This window comes from Eublepharis macularius, chromosome 13 (assembly GCF_028583425.1).
Source record: "Eublepharis macularius isolate TG4126 chromosome 13, MPM_Emac_v1.0, whole genome shotgun sequence".
NCBI classification, from domain to species: Eukaryota; Metazoa; Chordata; class Lepidosauria; order Squamata; family Eublepharidae; genus Eublepharis; species Eublepharis macularius.
In genome coordinates, this window is record NC_072802.1 from 63,489,396 (window position 1) to 63,517,274 (window position 27,879).

General features: G+C 40.6%; 1 protein-coding gene across 5 annotated transcripts in view; it reads right to left on the reverse strand.

The window, feature by feature from the left end:
* SFSWAP (splicing factor SWAP) overlaps positions 1-27,186 on the reverse strand; it is a 105,846-nt gene extending 78,660 nt beyond the window's left edge. For 3 of the 5 annotated variants that reach the window (XM_054997074.1, XM_054997075.1, XM_054997073.1), the window contains exons 1-7: positions 26,821-27,186; positions 18,754-18,923; positions 18,052-18,186; positions 15,893-15,981; positions 12,752-12,974; positions 10,758-10,876; positions 9,790-9,925 (exon numbers count right to left, since the gene is read on the reverse strand). In XM_054997074.1, the coding sequence (XP_054853049.1) occupies positions 9,790-9,925; positions 10,758-10,876; positions 12,752-12,974; positions 15,893-15,981; positions 18,052-18,186; positions 18,754-18,923; positions 26,821-27,116 (1,168 nt within the window). In that variant the 5' untranslated portion in view covers positions 27,117-27,186. Of the gene's footprint in view, positions 1-9,789; positions 9,926-10,757; positions 10,877-12,751; positions 12,975-15,892; positions 15,982-18,051; positions 18,187-18,753; positions 23,809-26,820 lie in introns of those variants that run through there. The other 2 variants (XM_054997077.1, XM_054997076.1) reach the window with 2 other exon arrangements.
* Positions 27,187-27,879: the final 693 nt, after the last annotated feature.

Genomic DNA, 27,879 nt, shown 5'->3' on the forward strand with positions numbered 1-27,879 from the left:
GTGGACAAGGCAAAGAATGGGACATAAGCAAACCCACATTTAAAGAACTCCAGGCTAAACAGTTTAGTGTATACTGTTTGAGTGTTGACTGAAGTGAGTCATAAGGAACATATCATTCCGCTTCCGGCTCATCTACATAGGCTCTCAATTTCTGGGTACAATTCAAAGTGCTGGTGCTGACATTTGAAGCTCTGTATGGTTTGGGACTAACATACCAGATGGAACGCATAAAGGACCCACCCAACCACTGCAGTCATCCTCAGAGGCCCTGCTTCAGGCGTCCCCGTTTTCTGAGATTAGGTGGGTGGCAACCCAGGAGAAGACCTTCTCAGCTGCAGAACCAAACTTCTGGAACTCTCTCCCCAGGAAGATGTGCCTTGCCCGCCCCCTCCCGGCTGCTGTCTTCTGCCAATGGGTGAAGGCTTGTTTTGTTTTGCTTGGCATTCGCTCAGCGATCCAAGTTTTAATTGTTATTACCTTTTGTATTTATTTTAAGCTCTTGTTTTAAATTGTTTTAATGATGCACTTGTGTGCTTGTTTTGGTGGTTTTAATCTGAATATTTTGTTAGCGGAAACATCTTATTAAATGAAATACTTATCTACGCTGAAATGCTTTACTGCAAAAAATACAGCATTTTGTCAAGCAAAGCTTCACAGCGTTAACAGCGGAAGGCTATCATATGTTGTGCCATGCTAACAAACATACATCTGCCAAGCTCTGATAAAACATACATTTTGGAAGTAAATTAATTTTCAGAAGAAAAAATCCTATGGGCAGAGGAGGGATATTTTTTAAAATAGTAAGAACAACTGAAAACTGAATGACCCACATGTTACTGGGTAACAATGTACTCAGACATCTGGTACCCAACTGCAATTCTGAGCTGTGATTTGAGATGAAGAGCAACAAAAGTGTTGTTCTCCCTTTTAAAGAAGGGGAAAGAAAAGTGCTAAATATTTTAATGTCTGTCAAGAGAGTTCCCAGTGTGAGCAGTTTTGAGTAAAGCTTGTATTCCTTCCATGTTCCAAACTGCTGCTTTCAAACTATAGCATGGTGGACTGGCAGATATGTTTACAATGCCACTGCTTCAGTGAACATTTTCTTTTGGGCAGTGTTTTTGCTGCATCCTGCAGCGAGCATGTAGTCGCACCATTACGACTCTGCTTTAGAACAGAATTCCTAAAAACCTGCAGGACAAAACTCATGTCCAGTAGCACCTGAAATACCAAAAACGTTTCCCCAGCATACATACTTTCATGAGTCAATGCTCACTTCATCAGCTACTCACAGAAAGGAGGATCCATTTGCCCTTATGTCCAGGTCAGAAGGTGGAAGGGGTGTTACAAAAAAGGGCCAACTGGAGTTAGGATGCAGAGGTACAATGCAAAATGTAATCAGCTTGATCACAGCTGGGAGATGTGGGGGAAATGAAAGGTGGGAAATGAAGAAAAGCTGCAAAGCACTGTATACCCTGGCATTCCATCAAATATGAGAATCAGCCACTATTTTCACTGGATGGCCAACATGCAAATTTATAAATAAGATGCCATCCTCAAGAACAGGAGATGTTTCCACAAGGCTGTTTATATGTTCTGTTTAATCCTGTGTAAATGAATTACTACTGGCAAAAGAGGAAAAGGAAGAAGCACGGAAGGTTCGGCCACAGAGAATCTGAGATGTGAACACTCTTGAAGACAAGCAATAAACAGACATTTGCCAAGTGACAGTTTTATCACTTGACAACAACTATGTCAAGTGGCATAAAGTGTATTGGCATCTAGTTAGCAAAAAAAAGTCAATTTCTGGCTGGGGTTAATGGGATGCTCACGAGTGCTACAACCTAAAACTGGGATGCTGCGGAGAAGGCAATAACCAACAAGAGTTCAAGGAAACATAAAATTAAAGGGCAGGCCTGGCTATGGTGACTGCCCACTCAATTTCCTATGGTAGTCAAGCTGTTTAAAGAAAAGAACGCTGTCAGCCTGCAACTAGTAGCATTGTGTAGTCACAGCATGTTCGCTGGCCCTATCCTATTCAATAAAGGCCAAAAAAAAATGGAACGAGTTTAAGGGGAATAATGTATGGTCCATTGTTGTGCAGAAGAAGTGAAAGTACCACAGTAATGGAATCATCGCTGACCTTAGGAGAGATGGAAAGAGGCCTCTTTACAAGTTGAAGAATGCCACTCTTTATGATTCTACACCAAGGGGGTTACAAATGCAGGTAATATTCATATAACTGTGAACCATTTACATAAAGAGTATGCAATATAGTAAGGTGTCTCAGTGAAATGTTTTAGATTGGCAGGTACTGGGTTATTTGACCAGCTATTCCCGATTTATACACAATAAAAGAATGGTGTCAATCAAACAGCCTACATACTCTTGTGTTGGAAAAGGCTGAACACAACCATTGGTCCAAGGACCGACAGCAATCTACAAGGTGCCTTCTGACAATGTACAGCACCTGCTATTAGGTATGAAGCAGAGTTCTCCGGGTGGGTGAAAACTTCATCTTTAATTTTTTAAAAATTTAATTCAGATGTATTTGTTTAGGATGTTTGCATACTTTGCCTTTCTCCTGACAGTCAGGAGGACCCAAGGCAGATTATAAAATACTTTAATATTAGTTTAATTAACACATACAGTTATAAAACTGTTACAGCCTATGTAAGCTACTATCCATAAGCTCAGTTGAATAATTCTGTCACAATCTTGTTGGAAGGCCCCCAGGTTAGGTGCCACAGCCTGTAATAGGAGACTGGTCCAGAATGGTAGGCCAGCCACAGAAAAGGCCCAGGCCATCACAGACCATATCCTTGACAGCAAGGGGATTTTAGGAGACCCTGTTGTAGCAATACTTACCAAAAAAACCCCTTAGTTTAAAAGAATGTATTTCTCTTTTCAGACTCAGTTCATGGCAAGTGCACTTTTCTAGGTAACAAAAGAAAGAGGGAAAAGCCACTTGATTTCCTAAGCAACCATTATAAATGATTTTACAGACCATATATTATACATATTCTTGTGGCAAATTATGAACATTTTCATCTCTTGAAAAAACATCATTACTGCATTTTCTCTGCAAAGGGCCAGGAACAAACTATATTGCCTATGTTCTTTGTCTTCAATGAAGTGCCCCCTCTTTTCTGTAAGTAAATATAATGGTAAACAAAAAAAAATCAAGGCTACATAATCAAAGGCTTTGGATTATATCCTCAAGTAATATTAAAGGATTTATTTACAAGTCAAAAATATTGTAATTCTTATCGAGCACCAATCAGCACGCGCACACAAACACTCTTACTTGAGCAGGACAAAACGGGCAACTTTATTTAAATCAATCCAATCTGTCTGCTCTTCTCCTCCATCCAGTGGAGAAAATGCTGTGCACGAGAAATGCTAAAATTTCAAGAAACTGGTTTATGTCTGATGGAACACACAGATCACTCCAATCTATGCTCAGCTTTTTCTTGGGAAACTACTGGCTATGGGTGGAGCCAAACGAGGCCTGGCAGAGGGCATGTGAACAGTATGCTTGATCATCTAGGTTGCATGCGCCATTGAAGTAGGCCAATTAACTTGGATTACCATATATGGAACAGGCCACCCTCAGGATATAAAAGGGGTGGTGGCTTTGATTTCTGTGAGGAACCTGAGGTAACTTTTGTGTTAAGAACTTGTCCCTCCCTTTATTGCAATAAAGACTTTCTGTACTCCTTCCATTCCACCTGCCTTCTCCTTAATTGGGCCAGGAGTGGGTGGGTTTGGTGTAGTGGTCAAGAGCGCAGGACTCTAATCTGGAGAGCCGGGTTTGATTCCCCACTCCTCCACTTGAAGCCAGCTGGGTGACCATTGGTCAGTCACAGCTCTCTCAGAGCTCTCTCAGCTTCACCCACCTCACAGGGTGTTTTGTTGTGGGGATAATGATGATATACTTTGTAAACCGCTCCGAGTGGGCATTAAGTTGTCCTGAAGGGTGGTATATAAATTGAATGTTGTTGTTGTTATTTTGGGCTAACATGTTCATGAGCACATTAGAAAGCATGCCCAGATTTTTTTTTAAAAGTCTGAATTTAAAAAACAAAGGTAAACCACAGGCACTTAATTATTAACAATGCCACTCTAATCAGCATTTTACCCTTCTAAACCCTTCTAATTTAATGGGCTTAGAAGTCTGTAACTCTACTCAGAACTGCAGTGACAAATGTCTTTCATACTCTCCACTTGCAAAATAGACAACTTCCAAAGTTTTCTGTGCTCAGCACGCCTGCATAGTGAAACCAGAACAAAGCACTGCAAGAAAGGGCTCTGATATCCTAGTACTACAATCCTAATACCAGGGTTCACAGTATTTGACTACACACACAGTGACATTAATCAATTAAAAATGCACAAGATCCTATTTGCATGTTTAATTTTTCATCCAATGCTGACTGGATCAGATTAGATTAATTTTTGCTGAGAGAGCTGCAGCCTGAATTATGCAATAGAGCCCAGAGAGGGTTCAGGCAGAGGAATTAAGCTATTTAGGAAAGATCTGGGTCCAATTTATCTCATTTTGTGTAATGTAGATTTTCTGAAAAAAACAGATTGATACGTCATCAGAAGAGCTTGTATATATTTTAAGCAAAACTGGCAGCAATTGAAGAATTCAGCAATTTGAGAATTTAAGCAAACATTCTTTTAAAGCAAGTTTCTGCTCCTTATGGTTATGGCAAAATTCCTGGAAGTACAGGGGATGTGAAAAGTGACTATGCAAAAACTAGAAAAGGAACAGTAAACAGAGTTTCAGTGCCAAGATACCTCAATATCTCAATCAATAATTGCCTTCCAGTACATCTCATCATTCCCTGATTCCCAAAATTCCAAAACAGTCTAAAAAACAGAAATTCATGAATACTATACACACACATGAACACACAAATATTAGTAAGTTAATAAGGTCTACAAGCCCTTCCTCACAGAGTGGCACAATGGAATAATGATCTATATGTTATATGGTGAGATCGTGTTTTCCCATGCTGTCTTTAAACTACCAATGCTGTTTTATTAGGTCGTCAGGGATTTTATAAATGCTGTAGAATAGCATCATAACTAAGAAAATTAGGTTTAGGCAAAATTACAGACGAACCACTTATTAAAGGCAACTATTTGAAGATTAGCATTACGACCTTCATTTATCTGGCCTTTAACTCACATAAATATTTAATATGCAATAATATTTAATATGCAAACTTTTCAGTTTCAGTCTGATAATATAGAAAGGGTAGAAATAACATTGTCTTAGTAGCTGAATATACTCCTTTGAGAAAACTATAAATGCAACTCCTCCCCCCTCCACAATCATTCGTACGATCTTGTATCAAATAATTCCTCATTGGAAAAGAGTGCAAAGGAAAAGGGGGAAAAACATTTTTAGCTTGAAAGAAAAATTGTTGACTTGTTTTACCTTTGCAGTGCTGTTGAAGCTCATACTCAAAATATGAAGCTCAACAATGGAAACAGCCACAGATAGGTAGTTGTGCCAATCGTTTATATTAAGAGCTCTGGTTGCTTTCTGCATAGCAACCTATGTGGAAGAATTTTGAACCCCCACAGATTCGAACTGGTTTCGTTAACCGAATGGTTTCATTTTTTAAAAAAAAAATCTATGTATGAACTGAACAGATTGATGAAAAAGCCTTTCATGCCTTTGGAGTGAACTCCAAATTCCCACTGGGATTATAATTGTCAAACAGCCGTCAAAGCAGCATCTTTCACCTATTTTCCCCACCTAATCTCTACCTGCTACACTATGCCAAGAGGCCAACATATATCATGGAAAGGACAATGTTTGCTGTATGTAGCAACTGAAGCTATATTTCATGAGGCACTACTGGCTGCCAGACAGGAGCACCTGGCCAAATGATCTGCCAACTCCCCCTTTGCAGTCACACCACTATATGCAGATTAAAAAATGCCTATTGCCACCATAAGAAATTCTTCCCCATGCGCCCTATAATCAATAATGCTGATCCTGTTCTCCCTGAAACCAATGAGCATTTGAATGTTAGTTGCAAGTAGCAGAGATTTTGTAAATGGTCTAGAGATGCTGCCTTATGGATTATGCTCAGTGCTTTAAAAAAAGACAAGCAGGATATTTTTTTTTTGCTCAAACTGAATTTTTCCATTTGTCTTGAAACTTCAGCTGCAAGCATTTTCTCAATTGATTTATCAATTTCCCAAGGTTATCTTGTCTCACTGTAGGCTTCTGCAGGCTTGTCTGGAAATATTATCTACTGAAATGCTATGCTGTTACTTCCCAAAGCAAGACCCAATGAATATGAAAATATGCACAAGAATATCACCTGATAAATGTAGAACAGTCACTTTTTTCCCTTGAAAAACTGATTTATAGCATCATCATTAAATATGTAAGATTTTGAAGGTTTGGGGGGGAGACGAGAAAGATGCAGAAAAACTGTGTCTTCAAAATTGTTCTAAAACAGCTTGAATGGTTTTAATTCCCCACAACTGGCCAAATTCCTTTTTAAAAATCTAGCTATGAGAAATTACTGAGATACAGCATTAAGCGCACTTAATTCTGTGATTGGAACTCGAGCAGAGTTATGTGCAAACCTTAGTGCTGTGCACACAGAAAACTGGTATTTAACATAAAGCTCAATATCCCATCAGTATCCATTTTTAATTTTTTTTTAACAAATGCAAGTTTTAGCCCAAATATCTATAAATGTAGGCAGGAGCCAGAAACGCACATTAGGCCTCCTCCTAAAACCACCAAGTATGATCCGTGCTCCATTTTCATTAAAATCCAGCCACCATCTGGAGATCTCCAGAATTACAACTAATCTCCAAGCCAGAGATCAATTCCCTGAAGAAAATGGCTGCTTTGGAGGGTCGACTCTGTGGCATTATATACTCACATACCCCTCCCCAAACCCTGCCCTCTCCAGGCTCCACCATCAAAATCTTCAAAAATTGCCTAACCTGGAGTTGGCAACCCTACACTGCCTTCAAGCAATTTGAATAATTTCTACAGGATGCTTACATTTGGCTTCTGTGTAGCACTTTAAAGACATCTCTGGATAGGACTGTTTTCCTTAGTGATAATAACATGTACAACTGTCAATGCAAATATTTTTCAACCACTGGTTACTAGTTCTTACAAAATCGAGCAAGATTTTGGAGTAAAAAGGAATCTGGGCACCAGTCCTCTTAATTAAGTAGATTCCATCACTTTTTAAATTTTTACTTCATTTATGCCCCCCTCTTCTCTCCAATGGAGGCCTAAAGCAGTTTATATCCTTCTCCTCACATCCATTTTATCCCCTCACAACAAACGCTGCAAGGTAAGTTAGGCTGAAAGTGTGTGACTGGCCCAAAGTCACCCCACGAGCTTCCATGGCAGAGTGGCCTATTGAACCTGGGTCACCCAGATCCTAGTCCAACACATTAGCCACTGCACCACAACGGCTCTGTGGTGCCGTTTTAAGTTAACTTACAGTTCGTCAAATTTATTTGTGAAACTATTTCTGTAAGGACTGCACAACCAGGAGAAGGAGCGTACATGCTGAGTGTGCAATCTTCAAATGACTTGTTCGGAAATTGTCCTATTGACTTTACTGGGAGAACTCCAGCTCTACAGTGCCCAAGCACTTCTGGACAATTGCAGCCTTTGTGATAAACCATTTTTTAACTTTTGTGATCACATTGGGGGAGCCATTTGTGCAAAACAGTATTGTGATGTACATTAGAAAATCATTTGATTGAGCTATACCAGCTTATAGGAAACAACAAGCCAAAACATGAAGAACTGGAAACTATTTCTGCGAGCCATGGACTGAATACCACTCACCTAAGCAAATCTATTCAAAGAACAGTTTGCACACTACATTTCTCACTGAAAGATGTGAAGGTTCAGAAAGAACAAGAAAATTTGGGAAATTAATTAATGAAGTGCTTGTACTCACTCAAGACGTATAACATAAAAAAATTATTTAAAACTATATATTTTCAAGGATAAGTTTGTTGCATAAACATGAATAATTATGGCAACAATTAATATGCCTTCTTTATAGTGTAAACATTTTTATTTAAGACCGTCTAAAGCATTAGATAATGATCATTCCTATTTGTACTGTAGACATGTACAACGTATTTTCAAGGATAGGTTTGTTGCATAAACGTGAATAATTTTGGCAACAATTAATATACCATGTTTGATAAATTCAAAGTTCAATGTTTTTGATGTTATGAATTTAAATCTGGTATGACAATACGCCAGTAGTTCTACTCTGACTTTATGAGGCTGCTTTTATTGAAATAATAACATATTTTCTTGCATTTACTACAAAACACATTTTCTAATTTAACTCCCCCCCCCACCTCTCAAGAAGCAAAAATTAAGATATATGTGGTAAAGAAGCACAAAGTGCAGCAGTATGTGTTCTCCCTTGGTAAATTTTCAATTACGGCATAAATTCTATAGAATTGCCAAATAGTACTATACGCCAACTGCATTATAAATGATGCCGTTTATGCTGTTAAAGCAAAATACAGTAAGTTTAGGTGCACGTATTGCTGCCCCCGCCCCCATGTAGATTTTTTTCCCAAGGGCTTCAAAATTTCTGGAAATTTAATATCCCTAGTCTCACCTCTTTTCTATGGGTAATGGGACCACAAATAGATCTTGGACTCCCACTATCTTGACCTTCCACTAACAGGTGCAAAAGATAGTGATTGAAGTGTAACACTACACATTTATTCAATTAAGAAGATCTCATGTTCGTATAAACTCAGGACAGAGAGTACGCAGAAAAAAAACTATGCCATGTTGGATGCATTCATTGCTCTCTATCCTGCAGATTAAGGTTGCTTTATGCAGTATTGATTCTCACCTCTGTACCAATATACATGCAGTGACATTATCACCGAGGGATGGAGTCAGGCTGAACCAGGGTTATTCAATACAATGCACACTACAGTTAATGTGTATGAAGGAATGCCCCAACCCTCAAACCCCCCAGGACCATTTCCTAACCTCTGGTTAAGTGATAGGGAAGGACACTAGAAAGCAGTTTTCTATAGGGAATCATCAAATTGCAAGGCTTCCACCTGTCGATGGTTTGGGGACATGACTGAGAAAACATTTATCTTAGAATGTAGAGGGCCTCTTAAGTTCAGCCCACAAAAACCATGGTCCAGATACCAAAACCATTTTGAAAAATGCTGCCGTTTGCAAGACAAACACTTGGAACAGTCTGAGCTAGTAATACTTTAATGCAGTTAACCACTCTAAAATAACAAGCTCCTTTTCCCATCAAATGTTATATGGATTCTGTATTTTGCTGATCACATCATTAACTGCAGTTGTGTTCACTTTCTGCAAGTACATTTTATTACACATCGAACACCTCGGTAACTCTGAACCGTTTGGAAAGATATTTGGTATTTCCAAAGAGAGTATTAAGGGGGGGGGGAGTACCTGGAGGTTTGATCTTACTAGCGCTGGCCACCCAAGCCCCGGATCAAAACAGAAAGAACCTTTTGAAATGCAACTTTGGTCAAGGAGAGGAGAATATAATTCCACTTTCTTTCTCCAACTCTAACTAGTCACACTGAGCACTGATTAAACATATAAAGGAAAGCTGTCAAGCTAACAAATACAGCAAACCCGAAAAGTGGACTGCTTACAAAATACTATTTAGTGACTTTTACCACCACCTCTCCTAGCTCCCGTTAATAAAGTAGCTTTGAACATACTTAATGTGCTTATCACAAGGTACTTACAATCTGAAGGATATTCTATTTGCGATGCCTGAACAGCTGTTCCCTCCGCTGACTGCGCAGCAGCCAAGTTATTTTCAGTCTGAGCCTTCCGAACAAGCACAGCCAGCGGGTGATCAGGATCTACCACCTTTAATGGCTAAAGGAGGGAAATATTAGATTTTCAGAACTGATTTCTTTCAAACCTTTGAGTTCATAACATCAAATTATTTATAATCTCTGCAATCAAAAAGGAGGCAGGGCAGCTTAACTTTATATGTTTGGCACTGGCTTTAGAGAGGAGAAGTCCGTGAATTAGAAAAAAAAATCTGCAAATTATGCTCTCTTTCCACATTAACACAGAATTTGAAACAAATTATAAATTGGCATTTTAATCCACACAGCCCACCCCTATGAGGCATGTCAGATTTATTTAACAAACAGAAAGGCCACAAACCGAGCCCCTGACTGAACAGAGATTTGTATTGAGCCAGTGTGGTGCAGTGATGAGAGTGTCATCCTGGGACCAGGAAGATCCAGGTTCAAATCCTCTCCAGGCCATGATGGTCAACTCTGTGGCCATGGCAGATTCTCTCAACTGAACCTACCTTAGAAGATTACTCTGAGAACTAAGTACAAGAGGGTAGAACCACTTACACTGCCCTGAGCGCCTTAGAGGAAGAATAAAATTGTAACAGATGTATCCTACAAATAGCCTGATTGTAGGATTAATTCCTTTTCTAGTATGTTCAATCACCTATATTTCAACGAAGCATCAAAGATGAAACTGCACCGTCTTTAAGTTTATTGGTGCTCGAGTTTCTAAAGCCATTTGTGATACAACATTAACATACATCATTCAGAAGACAATTTTTAAAAATTCCACCGGTGCGCACACATTTACAACTGCTCAGTATCTCAGCAACTAAGATGATCTGCCTAGAACACTGAAGACTCACAATGGACGCAGGTAGTTTTGTGAGACTAAATACCTTCATAAGCTCTTCAAGTCGGTTGTGCTTCTTAGATGCAAAGAGGCTTGGATGCAGGTAGTTATCTCCATCATCATCGTCATCGTCATCATCGACTTCAGCAGCAGCATTTCGCATTCCTGTTTCAGAATGACAGATTACATTTTAACTTTTCAGAGTGTCTGGGATGGGAGTTGAAACAGAAGACGAGTGGCACTGTAGAAACTAACAAAATTTATTCCAGCATAATCTTTTGTGAGTCAGAGCTCACTTCCTCAGATGAATGATGTATATATCCATAGAGGCTTGAAATCAAAGCATTCAGAGGAGATGAGGAGCACTTCCATCCACTGATCGATGGGCAAAGTAGGAGGAACAGTCTACTATCCGTTGGGAGTGGTCCTTACCCACTTTGAATAGACCGGTTTCCCTTTGATTAGTTATTGTTTGAAACTGGCCTCCCTTTGTACCATCTCCCTACTCTCACCTTGCTGTTGCTTGTAACTTTAAATATAAAAATATCTGTTATGGCTATACACTTTATACACCTGAGGGAGTGAGCGCCAACCCATGAAAGATTATGCTGGAATAAATGTTAAGTTTTTAAAAATGCCACTAGACTTCGGTTTACTTTTGTTGTGACACACTACCCTCCTGGGATGGGAATTCCTTCCTGATTTCTTTGAACTTTAAACAAATTGTTACTATTTATTATTATTATGTATGTCATTCATAGTCCGCCTTTCTCTCTGAGACTCAGGGAGGATTACATAGCGTGAGATTAGCACAGCCGATATAGAGGACATTTCAATAAACAATGCCATAGGGTGAATAAATGCAAGTTTACAAAGGCATAGCATTAGCAAGAATCCAAATCAGACTTGAAGAAATGCTGAAACAGAACAGAAGCAATTCTAGGGCTGACATTAGACAACATGAAGCACAGGCAGCTCATAGGAGCACATATTTAAAATCACAGGTAGTACGTAAGGCAATACAGTGGTGAAGTCTATGGTCCCTAACTCATTAGTGAAGCATCTGAGACCTCCTCCCTACAATACAAAAGCCCCACCCATCTCACAGGATGATTGTTGTGAGGATAACAATAACGCACTTTGTAAACCGCTCTGACTAGATGTTAAGTTGTCCTGAAGGGTGGTATATAAATCAAACGTTTTTATTGTTATTAATCTAAAGATAGTCTTGTGAGGTTTTTCCCCCAATCAAGATGGGGTGAAAAGGGGAGACAACTAAAAGCAGTGGGTTACCTTGCAAATTTTATCCCTGCTTCGTATTATTCCTGTGCCCCAAGCTGCAGTGGAGGTTAGAGCAGCACAAAACAAACCTGAAAGAGGTGTGGTAGTAATGCTGTCCTCCCAGACAGAATATTGAGCAACCGGTGAGGTCTACTAGCATCTCTGCTTAGTATCAGGGAACTACGGAGCTACTGCAATTACATGAAGATGGGTAACATTAATACCCTAATGAATGGTGGGTGAGTACCCAACTGATGCTTCCAACAGGCCTCTGCTTATTGCTTCCCTAACTCCTCCCCACAACAACCCTAATGACTAGTATAAAATAACGTATAATATTCATTTTATATGCTTAGATTAAGAAAATTACAGAACTTTGTATTAGATTGTTTTAAGAACATGAACAATATACATAAGCCGGTGTTCCCTGCCAAGAATGCTATTCTACAGAATACTGTCTCAAAACCAGACTTCTTGTTCCTGAAAGTAGTAAAGAAGATTGCAATTATAACTTGAGGTAATTTCAAACAGATTTAGAAAAGAACTTTGCTGAATGTCAAACGTTAGGTTACGCACTGGGAGTTCATCGTTATAGCATATTTGAACTCCTCACCATCAGCTGCCAGCACGCTACATGGCCTTTGGTGACTATTCACAAATTTGGAACAGGAATTAAAGAATGGCTCTCTTAACTGTCAGATTCTGGAGACAGAAACATACAAGATGGCACAGGCCGCACACTAAGAAATAATTACTCACTTTCTTCCTCCTTTTTCTTTTCCGATGGTGCTGCATATCGTCCCTCCTTCATAGCTTTCTGAATAAATTTGTAGTAAGGGTTGAGGTAGTGGTCAAACCGCAGAAAGTCAAACTGAGAGTTCCGAGCTTGCTTTGCTTTCAACATTATCTCAAACTGGGCTCCCTGCTTGCAGACGAAATTGGCAGTCCGTTCGATAATCGCATGCATTTTGGCTGTTGGAGGCTAGGGCAAAGAGCAAAAATACTGATGTCTTTCAGACCATTCTGTTATGTCTTCTCCAACTGTTGCACATTCCCTCTGAACTAGGAAGAAAAGCATCTGCACTCATGAGGATCTCTCAGACAAAAAAAGGAACCACTATGAAGTCTGTAACATGCACAAATATCCAGTAAAACACACAGGACAATATACACCTTCAAAGCAACTTATTGAGACTCACGGGCTCTGGATAGGCAACAAGATTTCAAGTATTCATCTAGAGGTGGTGATTCTCCAAGCTGCACAAGCACTTTCAGGTCATAGTCCATAGTTGGTGGGTGACAAATTGTGCAGGCCCAATTTAGAAAATATTTCTAAGCTCATGACTGCAGACCTAGCTTTGAAAACCTATTAAGCTACAAACACCACAGGCTCAAGGAGATTAAGTAGTCTAAATTCATCGCATTTTTCAAAGCCGTTTGCAGATTTAAAAGGTTCAGGCATGTTTTTTCCATAATGATGCAGGGCTACAGGTCTTTTCCAATAAAGGAACAGCTATTATCTAGGAGCACCTGATAAGGCCACTGCATTTATTCACTTCTGTTGAGCAGAATTTATGAAGAAAATCCATTTCACAGCAGACCTTCTTTTGTGAATGCCATGCACAGAGGCAAACAACTGGAAAACATACTGCATACACAACACTTGGTCCTCTTTAAAACAATGCGAAAGAACTCAGCCATACTCCTGCCTGCCACAGCTGACTATGACTAACTTGGCTTTCTCAAAACCAAGCTGTCTCAAGTATCGTCATTTAGCAACTTTATACAGAAATATGCAGCTCACAGCTTTTGTTTAATTTTCCACTTCACCAGCTTCATTTTCCTTAATTGCACCAAATGCATTTTCATAATTATTTTTTGAACTCAGAAAATCTAAAAGACCCACTGCTACCAAAATAAGCTAGCAAAGTGCATAATTTCCTACATGAAATAGACAGATTTGGTATCAACATATTCACAGGTTGCTTATGTAACAGCTCAGCATCTCGCCAATTGTCTGGTTATTTAAAAAAGCAACAAGGGAACAATATTTAAGTAAAATAAGATTATGACTCCATGCACTACGAACAAAGAAATCTCACTCAAGGACATGTGTGGCAGTTGAAAATATCTTAAACACATTTTTGTGATGTATCACCCCTTTCATGACAAGATTAAGAGAAAAAACACTGCAGTAAATAATCTTAATATTGACAGAAAGACATTACAGGAGGCCTTACATGGCTAGCTATGACTGCTGGTACTACTGACGTGTCAGGTGAAGAATGAGTTTTTAAAATGCTTTCAGTTATAACTATGAATATGGTAACAGCGCAGAGATGAATCCCACAAGTTCAAAACCAAGGAAGACAAGGGAGAAGGCTGCAACTAGCTTTCTGCAGCATCACTTCACTGTTAAAGGCTAAAATGAACTGGAGGCTTGAGCAGTGAATGCAAATTCTCCTGCAAAAATAAGTATACCTTCGTAACTATAAGGCATTAGGGCATCCTAATCAAAAAAGGACAAACGAACACTTTTGAAATAACATTATTTACACTACAAAGAATCTGCAACACAATTTCTGTAAAACAAACTGGAATTTGAAATGCCTGTAATTTAGTACTTTGAGGATTTTTACATCATTTCAGGTATCCAAGGAACACTCCAAACCAGAGATTCTTAAACTGAGAGAACAATGAAAATACAACTTTTTCAGAATTAAAAATGAAGGGAAACTTCATCATTAAACCCCAAAGGGTTTACTTTCAGAGCATGTAACAGTAAGAACACCCTTAGCAAATCCAGCAATCAATGACAAAATCACTTACGGACTGAAGTCAGCTTGGCCTGCAGACGACTGTACTATTTCTGAGGGAGCAGGTTCAGAGCTTAAGGACAGTACTAAATCTTGACCTGCAGTTGGAAGCTAACATCTCAGTTGCACCTCACGTAGCACCTTTAATCAGCTTTGACTGATACATCAACTCAGCTAAAAAAATCTGGTCATAACCACCCATATTCTTATAATAATACCTGGTTAAACTAGTACGGGCCGTGTACAGGGTTACCTCTGAAAACTGTTCTGATACTTTAATTAGCCAAAAATGCAGAGACCAGCTACTGCTGGTCACTGCATCACCTGTGTGCTGAAAGATCTGCACTCTCTGCTTACCTGTTTCTAGACACAATTCTAACCTCAAGGCTCTAAACGGCTTGGGGCCAGGGTATCCGAAGGACTACCTTCTCCCATACTGTCCAGCCAGTTAAGATTCTGAGCCCAGATCTCTTTCCTTCTGTCTGCCAACGCCAAGTAACAACCAGAAACAGGCTCTCCCTCCCCGATGAGGCTTGCCCGATGTCTCCTTTATTACTTGCTTGGTCTCTCTATTAGAATGCTTGAGTGAGTGCACTCAGTTATAGTAGCCTTCCTTTGTGTCTGCAGTGGTGAATCCTCCATCATAACCTTTTTAATGGTATAACTGACACTTGTAGTGGTCTTTATTACTTTAAGTCAATCAGGGAGCTAAGTTTGTGCTCCCATCAGGAGACTGGAAGAAAGCTGTGAATAAGAAACATTATAAGCAGCTTCCTCTATGTCTGGCAGTTTGAGCTCAGTAGTATGTACAGAAATTTCTTGTGGCATTCTAGCAATTCTCTTGCAGCATACTGGAGCACCCCAGAATGCCTTGTGGAAACTGGCTATTAATGTAATGTTTGGTCTAAGCAGCATGAATTCTGACCAAAAAAATGCATAAGCAGTTTCAATGGTTTTTGAGCCTAAAGTTTAGAACTCTGCCAAGATTTAGTTGAATAGCTCACCTTTCAGGAAAACTAAACTCCGGACAGTAGTTTTTAAAAATGCCATTGAAATAACATATCGAATCTCAAAAAACACATACCAGTTCTACATCAGAAGGTACAGTCAGTCCCAAGGGGGCAATAAAAGGTTCTTCATTTTCCTCCAAGCTTTCAATCTTGGTTGTAGCAACTGCAAATTAGAAGATGAAATAGTGTAATACAGAAAAAGCTTTGGAATCTTAATAGAAACACAACAAAAATCTCTACTTTTGTTGTCAGCCAAACTTACTTCCAAGCTATTTTATATAGATAAATATCATTTTAATAGTTTCATTTTATATTGTTATCCTTCTTCTACAACCACCCCCTTTTCTCCCACAATAATGCTTCTGGATGTATGACAGCCGATCCAAAAGCATGTATTGACTTAATCAAAACAGAAAAGTCCAAACTGTTTGGGAACTATGGCAGGGGTCTATAAATGCAATAGATAACTTACTGCATGAATTGGTTCTGAGGGTGGGCTTCACTAATTAAGCACTCAATCTGACCAACTTTAAAAACTTTAAAGGAAATCCCTAAAGGGAAATCTCTATCCATCCTGTTGATGCAAGTTACAACTGCACCTAAATCTGCACAGCATTGCAGCTTAAATGGCAAAATTCTGTTCTGCAATGACACAGACAGGCTGCAAAGCAGTGCATCCGCTCTTTGTCCCAAATTCTGCACAGACTGGAAAAGATAAATCTCTTCATCTGTTTAATAACTACCTGCACTTTCCCAATATTTTCAAGCATTTCCTGCCAAATTGCTGTTCAAACCCCTTCTGTTCCACGAAAGCATGTTCTGGTAGACACTTCTAGACAAATACGTTCACTATGGGGAGCCTGCTTTAATGCTCTGCCTGAGGAACATCTGTTTCTCTCCAGTGATGCTGAAAATTCTGCAAATGCACTGCAAGGTTTGCCATAAGGCTGTGCCTTGTCACTACTAAATGTTATTGCTCTGCCATGGAAGCTTGCCTGGTGTCCTTGGGCTAGTCACATACTCTCAGCCTAACCCACCTCACAGGGTTGTTGTGAGGAAAACAGTGGAGGAGAAGAGAGTGATGTAAGCCACTTTGGGTCACCAGTAAGGAGAAAGGTGGGATACAAATTAAAAAAAAATCCAATTTTTAAAGAGAATTTGCAAAATATTTTTTGCCTAAAAAGCCCATGCAATGAATATTGTTTAGTATAAAGTTTCTACAGTAAGAAAAAGGCCAGCATATTTTCCAAAATGCTTAGGAGAATTACCTAGAGAGTTAGATGCATTCCAGGACAACTTTGCTAATTACATATTTTGACTTCTGTAAACCAGTAATTTTCAAACTGTATGTCATAACACAATGAGCTGCTATGAGAGACTCATAGCATGCTGCAGGAAATCAAAGGCTCCTGTGAGCCCCAAAACACTCACCCACAGGAAGAAGTTACTGCTGTGCCTAACTGCTCTAGGCTTCTTGCCAGCCCATGCCAGGGTGGCTAATTCTACGGTCTCTTTGCATTTTGAGTGACTGAATGAGCCATACGCAAAGGAGAGAGCAAAAATTACCTTCCCTCACAGGAGGTTGTGCTTTGATTTTATGAAACACTATGTTGTATGGTGGCCTTGCTGCCTTCCAAGTGTGAAGGCACACACTACCAGGGTGATTCTGCTATCACACATGCTAAAATAAAAACCCTTTTGAATACAGTGAAAGTTGATTCCATTTACCTGGGCCTTTGGCATATTCTCATCTTGACTAATCTTCTCAGCTATACATATTTGTGTGTTTGGCACACTTGTGCATTTATTTATGCTTCTTTTAAGTATTGTATCTTGGACACTAATGGCAGAAAAGCACAGCAGAAATGCTCTAAAGCCTGTTAAAAAGTCATGCATCAGTTCACCCAGGTACACGACTCAAGAGGGCACCTTGCTCTGAGAAGGTGCTGCCATGTCTTCTCTTTGACCTGGCCCTGATATGCAAAACTAAAGGTGTTGGGAAGAAGTTTATCCTTCTTTCTGCAACTTCTGTTCCTCCTCACTTCTCCTTTTACAACATCACATCAAACAACCTCAGCATGATTCTGCAAGGAGGTAGACTGCATTTCATAAATAATGTTGGAAGACATTCCCCCTCCTCCAATCTCCCGTTACAAGTCACATTCTGAGCCAAGAAGTGCTATTTCTGAACAAAGAATAGTCTGTTGCCCTCTTAATCCACGGAATCTATTACCTTTTGCTTTTGAAGGCTGTTCCTCTTCCTCAGTGGGTTCAGAAGGATCATAATAATCACTACTATAAGTGAATCCCACTGCGTTATAGGTACCATCTTCTGCCAATGCTTCACTCAACCTCTTATATTCTTCCTCTTGGAACAAAAACGTAAAATCCAATTAAAACATGAACTCATTTGTTATAGTCTGAGCTTTTTTTTTTAAAAAAATAGAATGTATGTTAACGGTTTATTCCTAACATCCAAATACAAACATTAAAGCAAGTTCACCACATGGTCATCTGTAGACAATGAGACTTCTGCCAATAAGTTACTGAAAACCCAAAAGGAAGGGGGCAGAAGGCATGTTTTTTGCTGATCATTTTTCTCCTGCCGAGATAAGTGTCTTAAGAGTTAATCAATCTGACATCAAGCACAGAAAAAGACATGAACTTTCATTCATACAATACTGTTAAGGAAGAACAGTTAAAAGTGTCTCAATTCTCAGCCTGCCCTCAAAACGGGCAATTTCTGTGTGGCTCTATATATAAACTATCCTGAGGTCCTCTCAGATACGCAAAGACGCCTGTTTTTCGAATCCACTGGGTACTGTCAAAATAATATCAGAAAGAGTGAGTATAAAATGAGTGGGAACAAGTTTAATTTTTTAAAAAGTTACTTTAAATATGTTCTCTAACTCTGGAAGTTATCCTTGAGCAATACCTTGCCTTGCCTCCTCCTCAAGCAAGTCCGTATGCAAGGCTAAATACCTCTCTTCATCACAGAGGGCTTCTATTCTAGCCTCCTCTTCAGACAACTGGTAATCTCTGTTCCATGTAGAATACTCAGCATCATATTCAGAAAGGTCATGCAGGTGACCACGCCCATCATACCTGCAACATGAAAAGGATGGTCAATGGAAGAACTTTGGACTTGGGTTTCTGCCAATATAGACATACTTACCACATAAAAATTGGAAAAGAAAGATTTAAATCAGTTAACTTCAGACTAATTTAATCTGACTAATCACTTCTTGCCCACTACAAAGTTCTTTTATTTAAAAAAAAAGTCTCAGCTCCCCACTAAAGGACTAGTATGATTAAAGGCAAAATAACTTAATTTAAAGATGAATCAATTCCTTTATAGTTCTTACCGTTTATGGTTCAACCATTCAATACTCCCTTGCTAATTTTTTTTTTCTGGAAAGTCAAAATAGCTTACATTTACACAAACCCAAATACATAAATACCTATCCGTAAGAACCAAACGGTGTCAATTTCCTCGCTTCTTTCTGCTAGCCTCGAACTCTCAGGAGAAATCTTCACCAAAGAAACTTGCGTCCATTGGAGGTAAAATCATGGCTAGGCTCGGCCCCTAGCCATTTGGCTGAGGAAAGAAGTCCTGGGTTATGTGATAGAGAGACACACATACATAGGAACAGTAATACAATTGTGCAATTTAAGGAGGTTCATTGTAGAAGTTAACAACAAAAATGCTCAGAGGCATACTATACCCTTCAACCAGGTATAAATTATTTAGTTCTGGCTTCCAAGCAGCCACGCCGCTAGTCACCTGGAGCAAGTAAAAATTGCCTTCAGGTAACCAAGCATGGATATTTTTGTAAACTGCAGAAGTGCCTCATATGTCTGGGTCAGCAAGAAGTCTAGTGGTATCTATGGACTCATCTGCAGGGCTACACTGAACAATTAAGCTAGTCCAATATTTTCCTTGGGATCAGGCAAAAGTGAGCTGATGGAAAAGCCATAGTAAATCCCACCAGTCTTGGATGGATCTTGCATACAAAATTTGGCAGAGAGGGCTAGCTCAAAAACAATGCAAGCAGCCCACCAGCCTTAGTAATTAAAAAGAATTTCTCCAAAGGAGTTTTTGCCTTGAATCGTTCAATTCCAAGATTACTTCTGCAGAAATTGAACAATTATTCTGGGTTGCGGACGATAACAACACGGATTTCCAAAGATGGTGAATAATGGAGAGATAGAAAAGGCTTTCAAATACTTCTGCCATATTTTTAGCTGCCTGAACATTTTCCTCCACTAATTTAGTTAGCAAATTAAACCAGTCCAATATTGTAGTCAAGAACATAATGGTCAAACCTCCTTAATTTACAAATGTAGATTAATTGGTTTAAAGATCCATGTGCATATGTACAGTTTGCTCCCACCATTTTCCACAGCTAATTCATTCCAAACTATGGCTGCAAGGAAATCCAAATGACATCTCTTACTAGCTTTTATTCTGCACTACACCTTCAGAAAAGGAGGAGATAAGAAAAAAATGTACATATAAACTACCCACTTTTTTTTAATGGATACTTCAGAATCAAGCAAGGCCCTCAAGTTTAAACTGCCATTCAATCTGTGTAACCAAGTTCTTGAAACCAATCTTCTGTATACCACTTCAATACAAATACTAGAAAGTGGGAAAACTTGTCTGGTCAAGCAGAAAAATCAAGGCATGCATTATTTCCATACCACTTTCTAATGTACAAAGAACCTCTACAGATGTCTTTACTCATTTTGAGGTCCAACTGCAAGGAACTTCCTCAGCCTAGCCTATTTTGTAATATCAATGCTGCAATATTTATCCAAAGTGGGGTCTTCTCCACTTTGGAGCCTGAAATTATTGCTAACTGGCAAGACTATTGTGGAAGAGAAATGGAAAGAGCAAACATCTACAATATGCCGCATGCTCCTTTTCAAACCAAAGCCCTCAGAATCACCTCAGTTCATGGAGAACTTTACTTAGACCGAAACCACATTGATTTCAGTATCACTTCGCACAGACTCCCTATCCAACCAGACACTGAACTATAGTTATACCCAAAGATTATCCAATCCTATGGGGAAAAAATTCAGCCTGATGCAACCAGAAAGCTATCTACATGATTTTGTTTGAACTATGATACCCTCCAAACCACAAACTATTGTAGGAGTTCCATTTAATGACCAGTAGTCAGGATTTAAAGTTTCTAAGAAATTCTACAATTCATCATAAAGGCAAGCAGGCCACAAATTACTTTGGGAGCAACAGCAGTCACTTAACTAAATGACAAGTACACCTAGCCTTCACTATGTCAGACACATTATTAAACACCAATGTAGTTAACATATCAAAAATGTTGGGCTTGGATGCAGGAATCACAGGATCAACTTCTCAACATCCACAAAACTAACTGTGCCTTAAAGCTGCGGCGATGTTCCAGCTGACCCTACTGCCCAGTGCTGCTGTTAAAATTCATGTCACTCTGACAACTCTGAAGGAAAAACTCTGTGAACATGTGATATAAGCATGGGAAGAGAACAAAGCTCAAAAATTTGCATGTGAAACACTACCAACAGTTAAAGCTGCACATCCTGTCATTACTGGTCTATGTATGACATGCCTTGTTGAAAGTTAAAGTAGACATGACTGTCATTCCACATATGTCACAGACAAGCAGCACCAAAGGCTATCAAATACCACAGAACCAGACAGGATTAACTAACTTGCAAATCCATACACAATCTGCAGAAAAATTCAATGTATCATTACGTTCCTCATTAGGCGTACAAAAAAAAGTCAGCCTCCTTTTTATTAAGAGAAGCCATTATGAAGTTTGGTTTGAAAAGGAGATCACCCCACAGCAGGGTGGGCCCAGTAACACAGTAACCCTCTGCCAGGGAGGAAGAAAGGATGGGAGATGCCAGGGGCTCTTTCATCAACCTTGTCAGAAGCCTGGGATCCTGCACCAATTTTTAAAAGTTCTATTTGCTTTGCCCCTGTGCTTTTATCAACAGCTAATATGCAAAAACCGAGCAGGGAACGTTTTTTGCATCACTTATTTCTCTCTGCCACCATGGAAGGAAAAGCTTCACTGTAACAGGCTGCCATAGAAAGGCAAGACCACTGTCAATTTAAAAAAGACAGCAATTATAAAACATGCTGGCTTAAAACTGGCAAAGCTCGTGTGCCTTTTACAGCAGCTAGAGTCTGCTATTCTTCAGGCGAAGCATCCTTTCCTTTGTGGAGGGGGGGGGGTGATGATGGGAAAAGTGTACCCTGTTTAACTGCTGCATCTTAAGCTACAGATAAAGGTATAAGAGTACATGTGTCTCTTTATAGCACCCCACTTGAATTTCAGGAGGGGACGGTTTTCACATTTCCCCCCCTCTGTTGCCACTGAAGGAAAAACTTAATTACTGAATTTTCTTCTTCATTCAAACTGCTGCAAGAGGCACAAGAGCCAGTCTGTTTGTTTTAAAGTCATAAGGGCAATTTAATTGCCAACTTTATTCTATATTTCATATATGTATAAATATATGTACGCACTCAAAAGTGTGTAAAGTTATTTATCTAAAAGATGTATATGTTGCCTTTCCACACAAATAGCCTCACAAATGAGGTGAACATCAAAACATTACAACACTTAAGCATCAAACATTACATCATTGAGCATCAAATAAAGTGTATGTAAAATATTTAAACAATTCAATAAAATATATTAATACACAAACACACACAACACTACAACCAGGTAGGAGGGTCAATAACAGTGAAGGAATGCCAAACAAAACCAAATCTCCCAGGGGAAGGCGTTCCATAGTTTTGTCCCCACAACCAAGAAGGCTGTTTCTTGAGTCGTCTCGTCACCATCTATCTTCAGATGGCAGAGGCACACAAAGCAGGGCTTCCAAAGGGGACTGGAGAACATAGGTAGGTTCACATGGGAATAAGCCATATGCCGGACTCAAGCTTTAACAGTCAATACTAGCCCCTTAAATTGGAACCAAAAGCAAATTGGAAGCCAGTGTAGACGGAACAAGACTGGGGTGATATGGCCCCTACAATGCACTCCAATCAACATTCTGGCCACAACATTCTGTACCACTGTACCTCCTGCACACTTTTCAAGGGAAGCTCCACACAGAGCGCAGTGCAGTAATCTAATTTAGATGTTACCTGGGCATGCACCACAGTAACAACTTTCCTGTCCAGCAATGGCTGAAGCTGGGGAAAAGTACCCCAGCCACCACTGCCACCTGTTTAGCCAACTTGAGGCCCAGGTTCAGCAATACCACAAGCAATGGACCTGCTCCTTTAGGATGAGGGCAACCCCGTCCAGAATGGGAGAAATCCCCATTCTCAGGTCATATTTCCCCCCATCACCAGTAACACTTCCGTTTTGTCAGGATTCAGTTTCAGTTTGTTAGCCCTCATCCATCTCAAGACTGCCTCCAGAGACCTGTTCAGTTTCTAGAACCTCCCAGAGAAGCTGAAAGCACAAGACAGAGCCAAGTGTCATCTGCATATTGATGGCTACCCAGCCCAACTTCAGATATATATATTGTATTTACATATATTTTACAATTATATGGATATATATTCCTACTTATGTATAAAATATATGTATATTCACACTTATATAAATATGTATACACATTCATGGGCACCTATGTTTAAAAATAGATACACATGCATATATTTTTAGTTATTCACACAACAAATTATTATATGAGTAATATACAGTACTATGTTGGTTCAAATCTCACTACTGCCATGAACTCACAGGTGGCTTTGAGTGAGCCATTCCTCTCAGCCCCAAGTCCCCAGCTGCCTTGTGGGGATAACAATAACACTGACTTTGTTCACCACTGAATGGGCACTAATCTGTCCCAATAACAGTATACGAATGAACTATTATTATATATACATACATGTACATTTTAATTTTTAATAATTGTTCAAAAACACATCTGAATATATTTTCTTTCTTTGTGATATCGTAAGAAAAATCTTTATTATATACACGTGTGTTTATTTTATATACATAATACGCTTATATATACACACTTGCATATATTTTACTTTTTTTATACCATAAAGACAACTTTTATCCTACGTGTTTGTCATCCACACACACATGACAGTCCACCATTCTTCATGAACACATGTCCATGTTTGTAAGAAACAGCCAACACACATCCACTTTAAAAATAAAACCAAGGACCAGCACACGGTTAAACAGGGACTTTCGATCCCACAGCAGCTGTATACGTCAAACGTAACCTAACAATTTCTCAACATAGGAACGAGATAAAATCACGTCTACGTTGACCATGAATTCCTCATATTGTGTGTACAGGCACAGTCAATTTTGAATGCGTACACATATTTGACATCCTCTCTCATTTTAACTTTGTTTTAGGTGGGTAGCCATATTGGTCTGCAGTAGAACAGCAGGATCTGAGTCCAGTGGCACCTTACAGACCAACAAAATTGTCAGAGTATGAGCTTCCCAGAGTCAAAGCTCTCTTCGTCAGATACAAGGAGGAGTGAAGATCTCTGAAACGTTTAATCCCAGTCAGAAGGTAGGCGGGATGAAGGAAAACCAGGAAGGAAAGGTACAATGCAGCTGAGTACAGCAGAAATTAGAATCAGTGGTGAGAACCATCTCAGGTTCATTCACTTGTTCATCTTCCAAAGTCTGATATGCTAACAAGTGTCAGCAATACCTTTCCACTCTCTACACTGGACAAACAGGCCAGCCCCTACCCAAAAGAATAAATGGACATAAATCTGATTGATATTAAGAATCACAACACTCAAAAATCCATGAGAGAACATTTTAATCTTCCAGGCATTCCACCGCTGACCTAAAAGTGGATCCACAGGATCCAACTCATTATGGCCCTTTTTGTTCTACCTGCTGACCTTCCTGATTTGTTTGTTTTCTGCCATTTAGACACTATATGCTTTTGTACCATTTATATATAAGCAATGCAAAATAAACCATTAAAAATCACAACACTCCAAAAACAGTGGGAAAATATTTTAATCTTCCAGAACATTCCATTCCTGACCAAAAAGGGGTTGTCCTCAAATAAAGAAGCTTCAAGAGCAGATCACAACATGAGATTGCTGAACTTGAGTTCATTTACAAGTTCAGAACAATGGGGCTGACTACAGACATAAGATTCTAATTTCTGTACTAATCAAGCTACACTCTACCTTTACCTCCTGAATAGTTATAGCTGGGTAGCTGTGTTGGTCTGCAGTAGAACAGCAGGAGCTGAGTCCAGTGGCACCTTAGAGACCAACACAATTTTCAGGGTGTAAGCTTTTGAGAGTCAGAGCTCCCTTCTTCAGATAAGCTCTGACTCAAAAACTGACATTCTGAAAAGCTTGTTGGTCTCTAAGGTGCCCGTAGACTCAAACCCTGCTCTTTTTCGAGGTGCTGTTGTTGCTAGGTCCCAAAACCTATGGTGCTACTAACGTGCAGGGTGCCAAATATCAAGAAACATCCATAACATCAAAAAAAAAAAAAAACCTCCTATGAAGTGGGATAAAATCCTGAAAAACCACATGATGCAGGCTTTGAATCCAATGGCACCTTTAGAGACCTGCAAGCTTTTCAGGTTGTCAGCTTTTGAAAGTCAGGGCTCCCTTCTTCAGACACCAATGCAGTGGCTGGAAGGGAGCGTTGATTCTCAAAAGCTTATGCATCAACAGCGCAATCCTAAAAGGAGCTACTCTAGCCAAAAAACCCTGAAATCAATGGCCTTAGACTGGAATTAACTCTGTTTAGGATTGCACTCTGTCCTGACCTGGATAGCCCAGGTAAGCCTGATCTCCTTAGATCTCAGAAGCTAAACAGGGTTAGCCTTGATCAGTAATTGGATGAGAGACCTCCAACGAAGACCAGGATTGCAGAGGCAGACAGTGGCAAAGGACCTGTTAGTCTCTTGCCATGAAAACCTGGTCAGGGGTCGCTATAAGTTAGCTATTACTTGAGGGCACCCTCCATCACCACCACAATTGCACCATAAAAATCTTGTTGATTTCTCTTACTATATTTCAATAGTTCTTGCAACTTACATTTTAAACTGTTTCTTACCCCTCTTTCTTTCTGTATCTCTATTTGGTTGAAAAATAAAAATATTTTTAAAAAATCTTGTTGGCTTCTATGCTGCCACTTGACTTAAAACCAATTTTTTCAAAAAAAATCACAGAATGTTTAAAAAACAACTAAAAAAAAGAACAAGAGTCCAGTAGCACCTATAACATTAACAAAACTTGCGGTAGGGTATGAGCTTTTGTGAGTCACAGCTCATTTTTTTTCAGGTACCTGAAGGTATCTGGAGGAGTGAAGATCCCTGAAACTTTTAATCTCAGTCAGGAGGTAGGTGGGGTAAAGGAACGCTGGCCACCTGAAGAAGTGAGCTGTGAATCACAAAAGCTCCTACCCTTCCACAAATTTTGTTAGTTTGATAGGTGTCACCGGACTTTCGCTCTTTTTTTTACTGTTTCACACAAACACGGCTACCCATCTTGATCTACAACTTTAAAAAGTCAGCTAATAACTAACAAATTTTGTTAGTTTGATAGGTGTTGCTGGACACATTAAATACATACAATAAATTCAACACCCACACAAAAAAATCACATCCCGGCTCCCTTCTTTGCTTCACCCCACCTGCCTCCTGAATGGGATATAAAGGCTCGGGGATCTCCACTCCTCCCTGTATCTGACGAAGGGAGCTTTGGCTCTTGGAAAGCGCATTCCCTGGATATCTTGCCGGCCCCTCAGGTGACCCTGGACCCCCAACCCTCCGGCTTGCAGGGCCGCCTTTCCTTCCAGGCTTCTTCCGCCCCCCCTCCCCGCCTCCCCTTCCCACCTCTCGGCTCCTGCCTGGCAGAGGGGCGCGCGACGCAACGGTTGTTCCCCCCTGCCTCCCCCCCCCCCGTCAAGAGCAGCGCGCGAGGCAGGCGGGGGTTTTCCGTGGCACCGACCTATCGATCATGATGGAGGCGTCGCCCATCCAAGGGATGAGGTGGCGGCCTTGCTCTTGCTGCAGCGCCTTCTCGTCGTCGCGGAACAGCTTGCAGGCGTAGCCGAAGACCAGCAGCTCCACGCGGCCTCCGCTGCTGCCGCCGCCTTCGCCGCTGACACCCCCAGCCGTGGCGGAGGAGGACGAGGAGGCCGCCGCGGGCAGCGCTCCCCCGCCAGCCGCTCCCGGCAGCATCATCCGCGGCGGCGTCGCCGGCCTGGCCTCCGCCGCCGCCGCGCTCGTCCGACCCACGTACATGGCCGCCAGGCGCGCGAAGCCGCCTCAGAGTCGCCCGGCCGCTCCTCACCGCTTCGCTCCCCTCAGCTTCGCCATGGCCCAGGACACAAAATGGCGGACGGCCTACTTCCGGTCGCGGAAGGGGGAAAGATGGCCGCGCTTCCGCTCAGCAGATTCGGCACGGACGGGCGGAGGAGGAGGAAGAAGGACGGGCGGAGATGCTGGTCGAAGGAGGAGATGCGTGGGGAGAAGAGTGCGGGAATCGCCCGGGGTTTTATTAGCGGGCGAGGGTGAAAGAAAAAAGGGAGCACCGGAGAGAAGAGTGGCGAAAGTGTCGGAGAGAATAGTAAGGAAAAGAGAGTGGCCCAAGGGCTCCTTTCCCAGTATGTTTCAAATAGGGTTGCTAGCCTCCAGGTAGTGGCTGGAGATCTCCTGGAATTACAACTGTTCTCTAGGCCACAGAGATCAGTTCACCTGGAGAAAGTGGCTACTTTTGGCGGTGGACTCTATGGAATTATGCCATGCCAAGGGCCTTTCCCTCCCCAAACCCCACTTTCTCCAGGTTTCTCCCTCCAGATCTCCGGGAATTTCCCAACTTAGAGCTGGCAACCGTAGTTTCAAAGCCTCAGAGGATGTCATAGGTAGGGTTTCAGGTGGATAGCCGTGTGGTCTGTAGTAGAAGAGCAAGGTTAGGGTCCAGTTGGACCTTATAGACCGACTAGATTAATTCCAGGGTGTGAGCTTTCGGGAGGCAAAGCTCCCTTCTGGAGGAACCTCAGAGCGG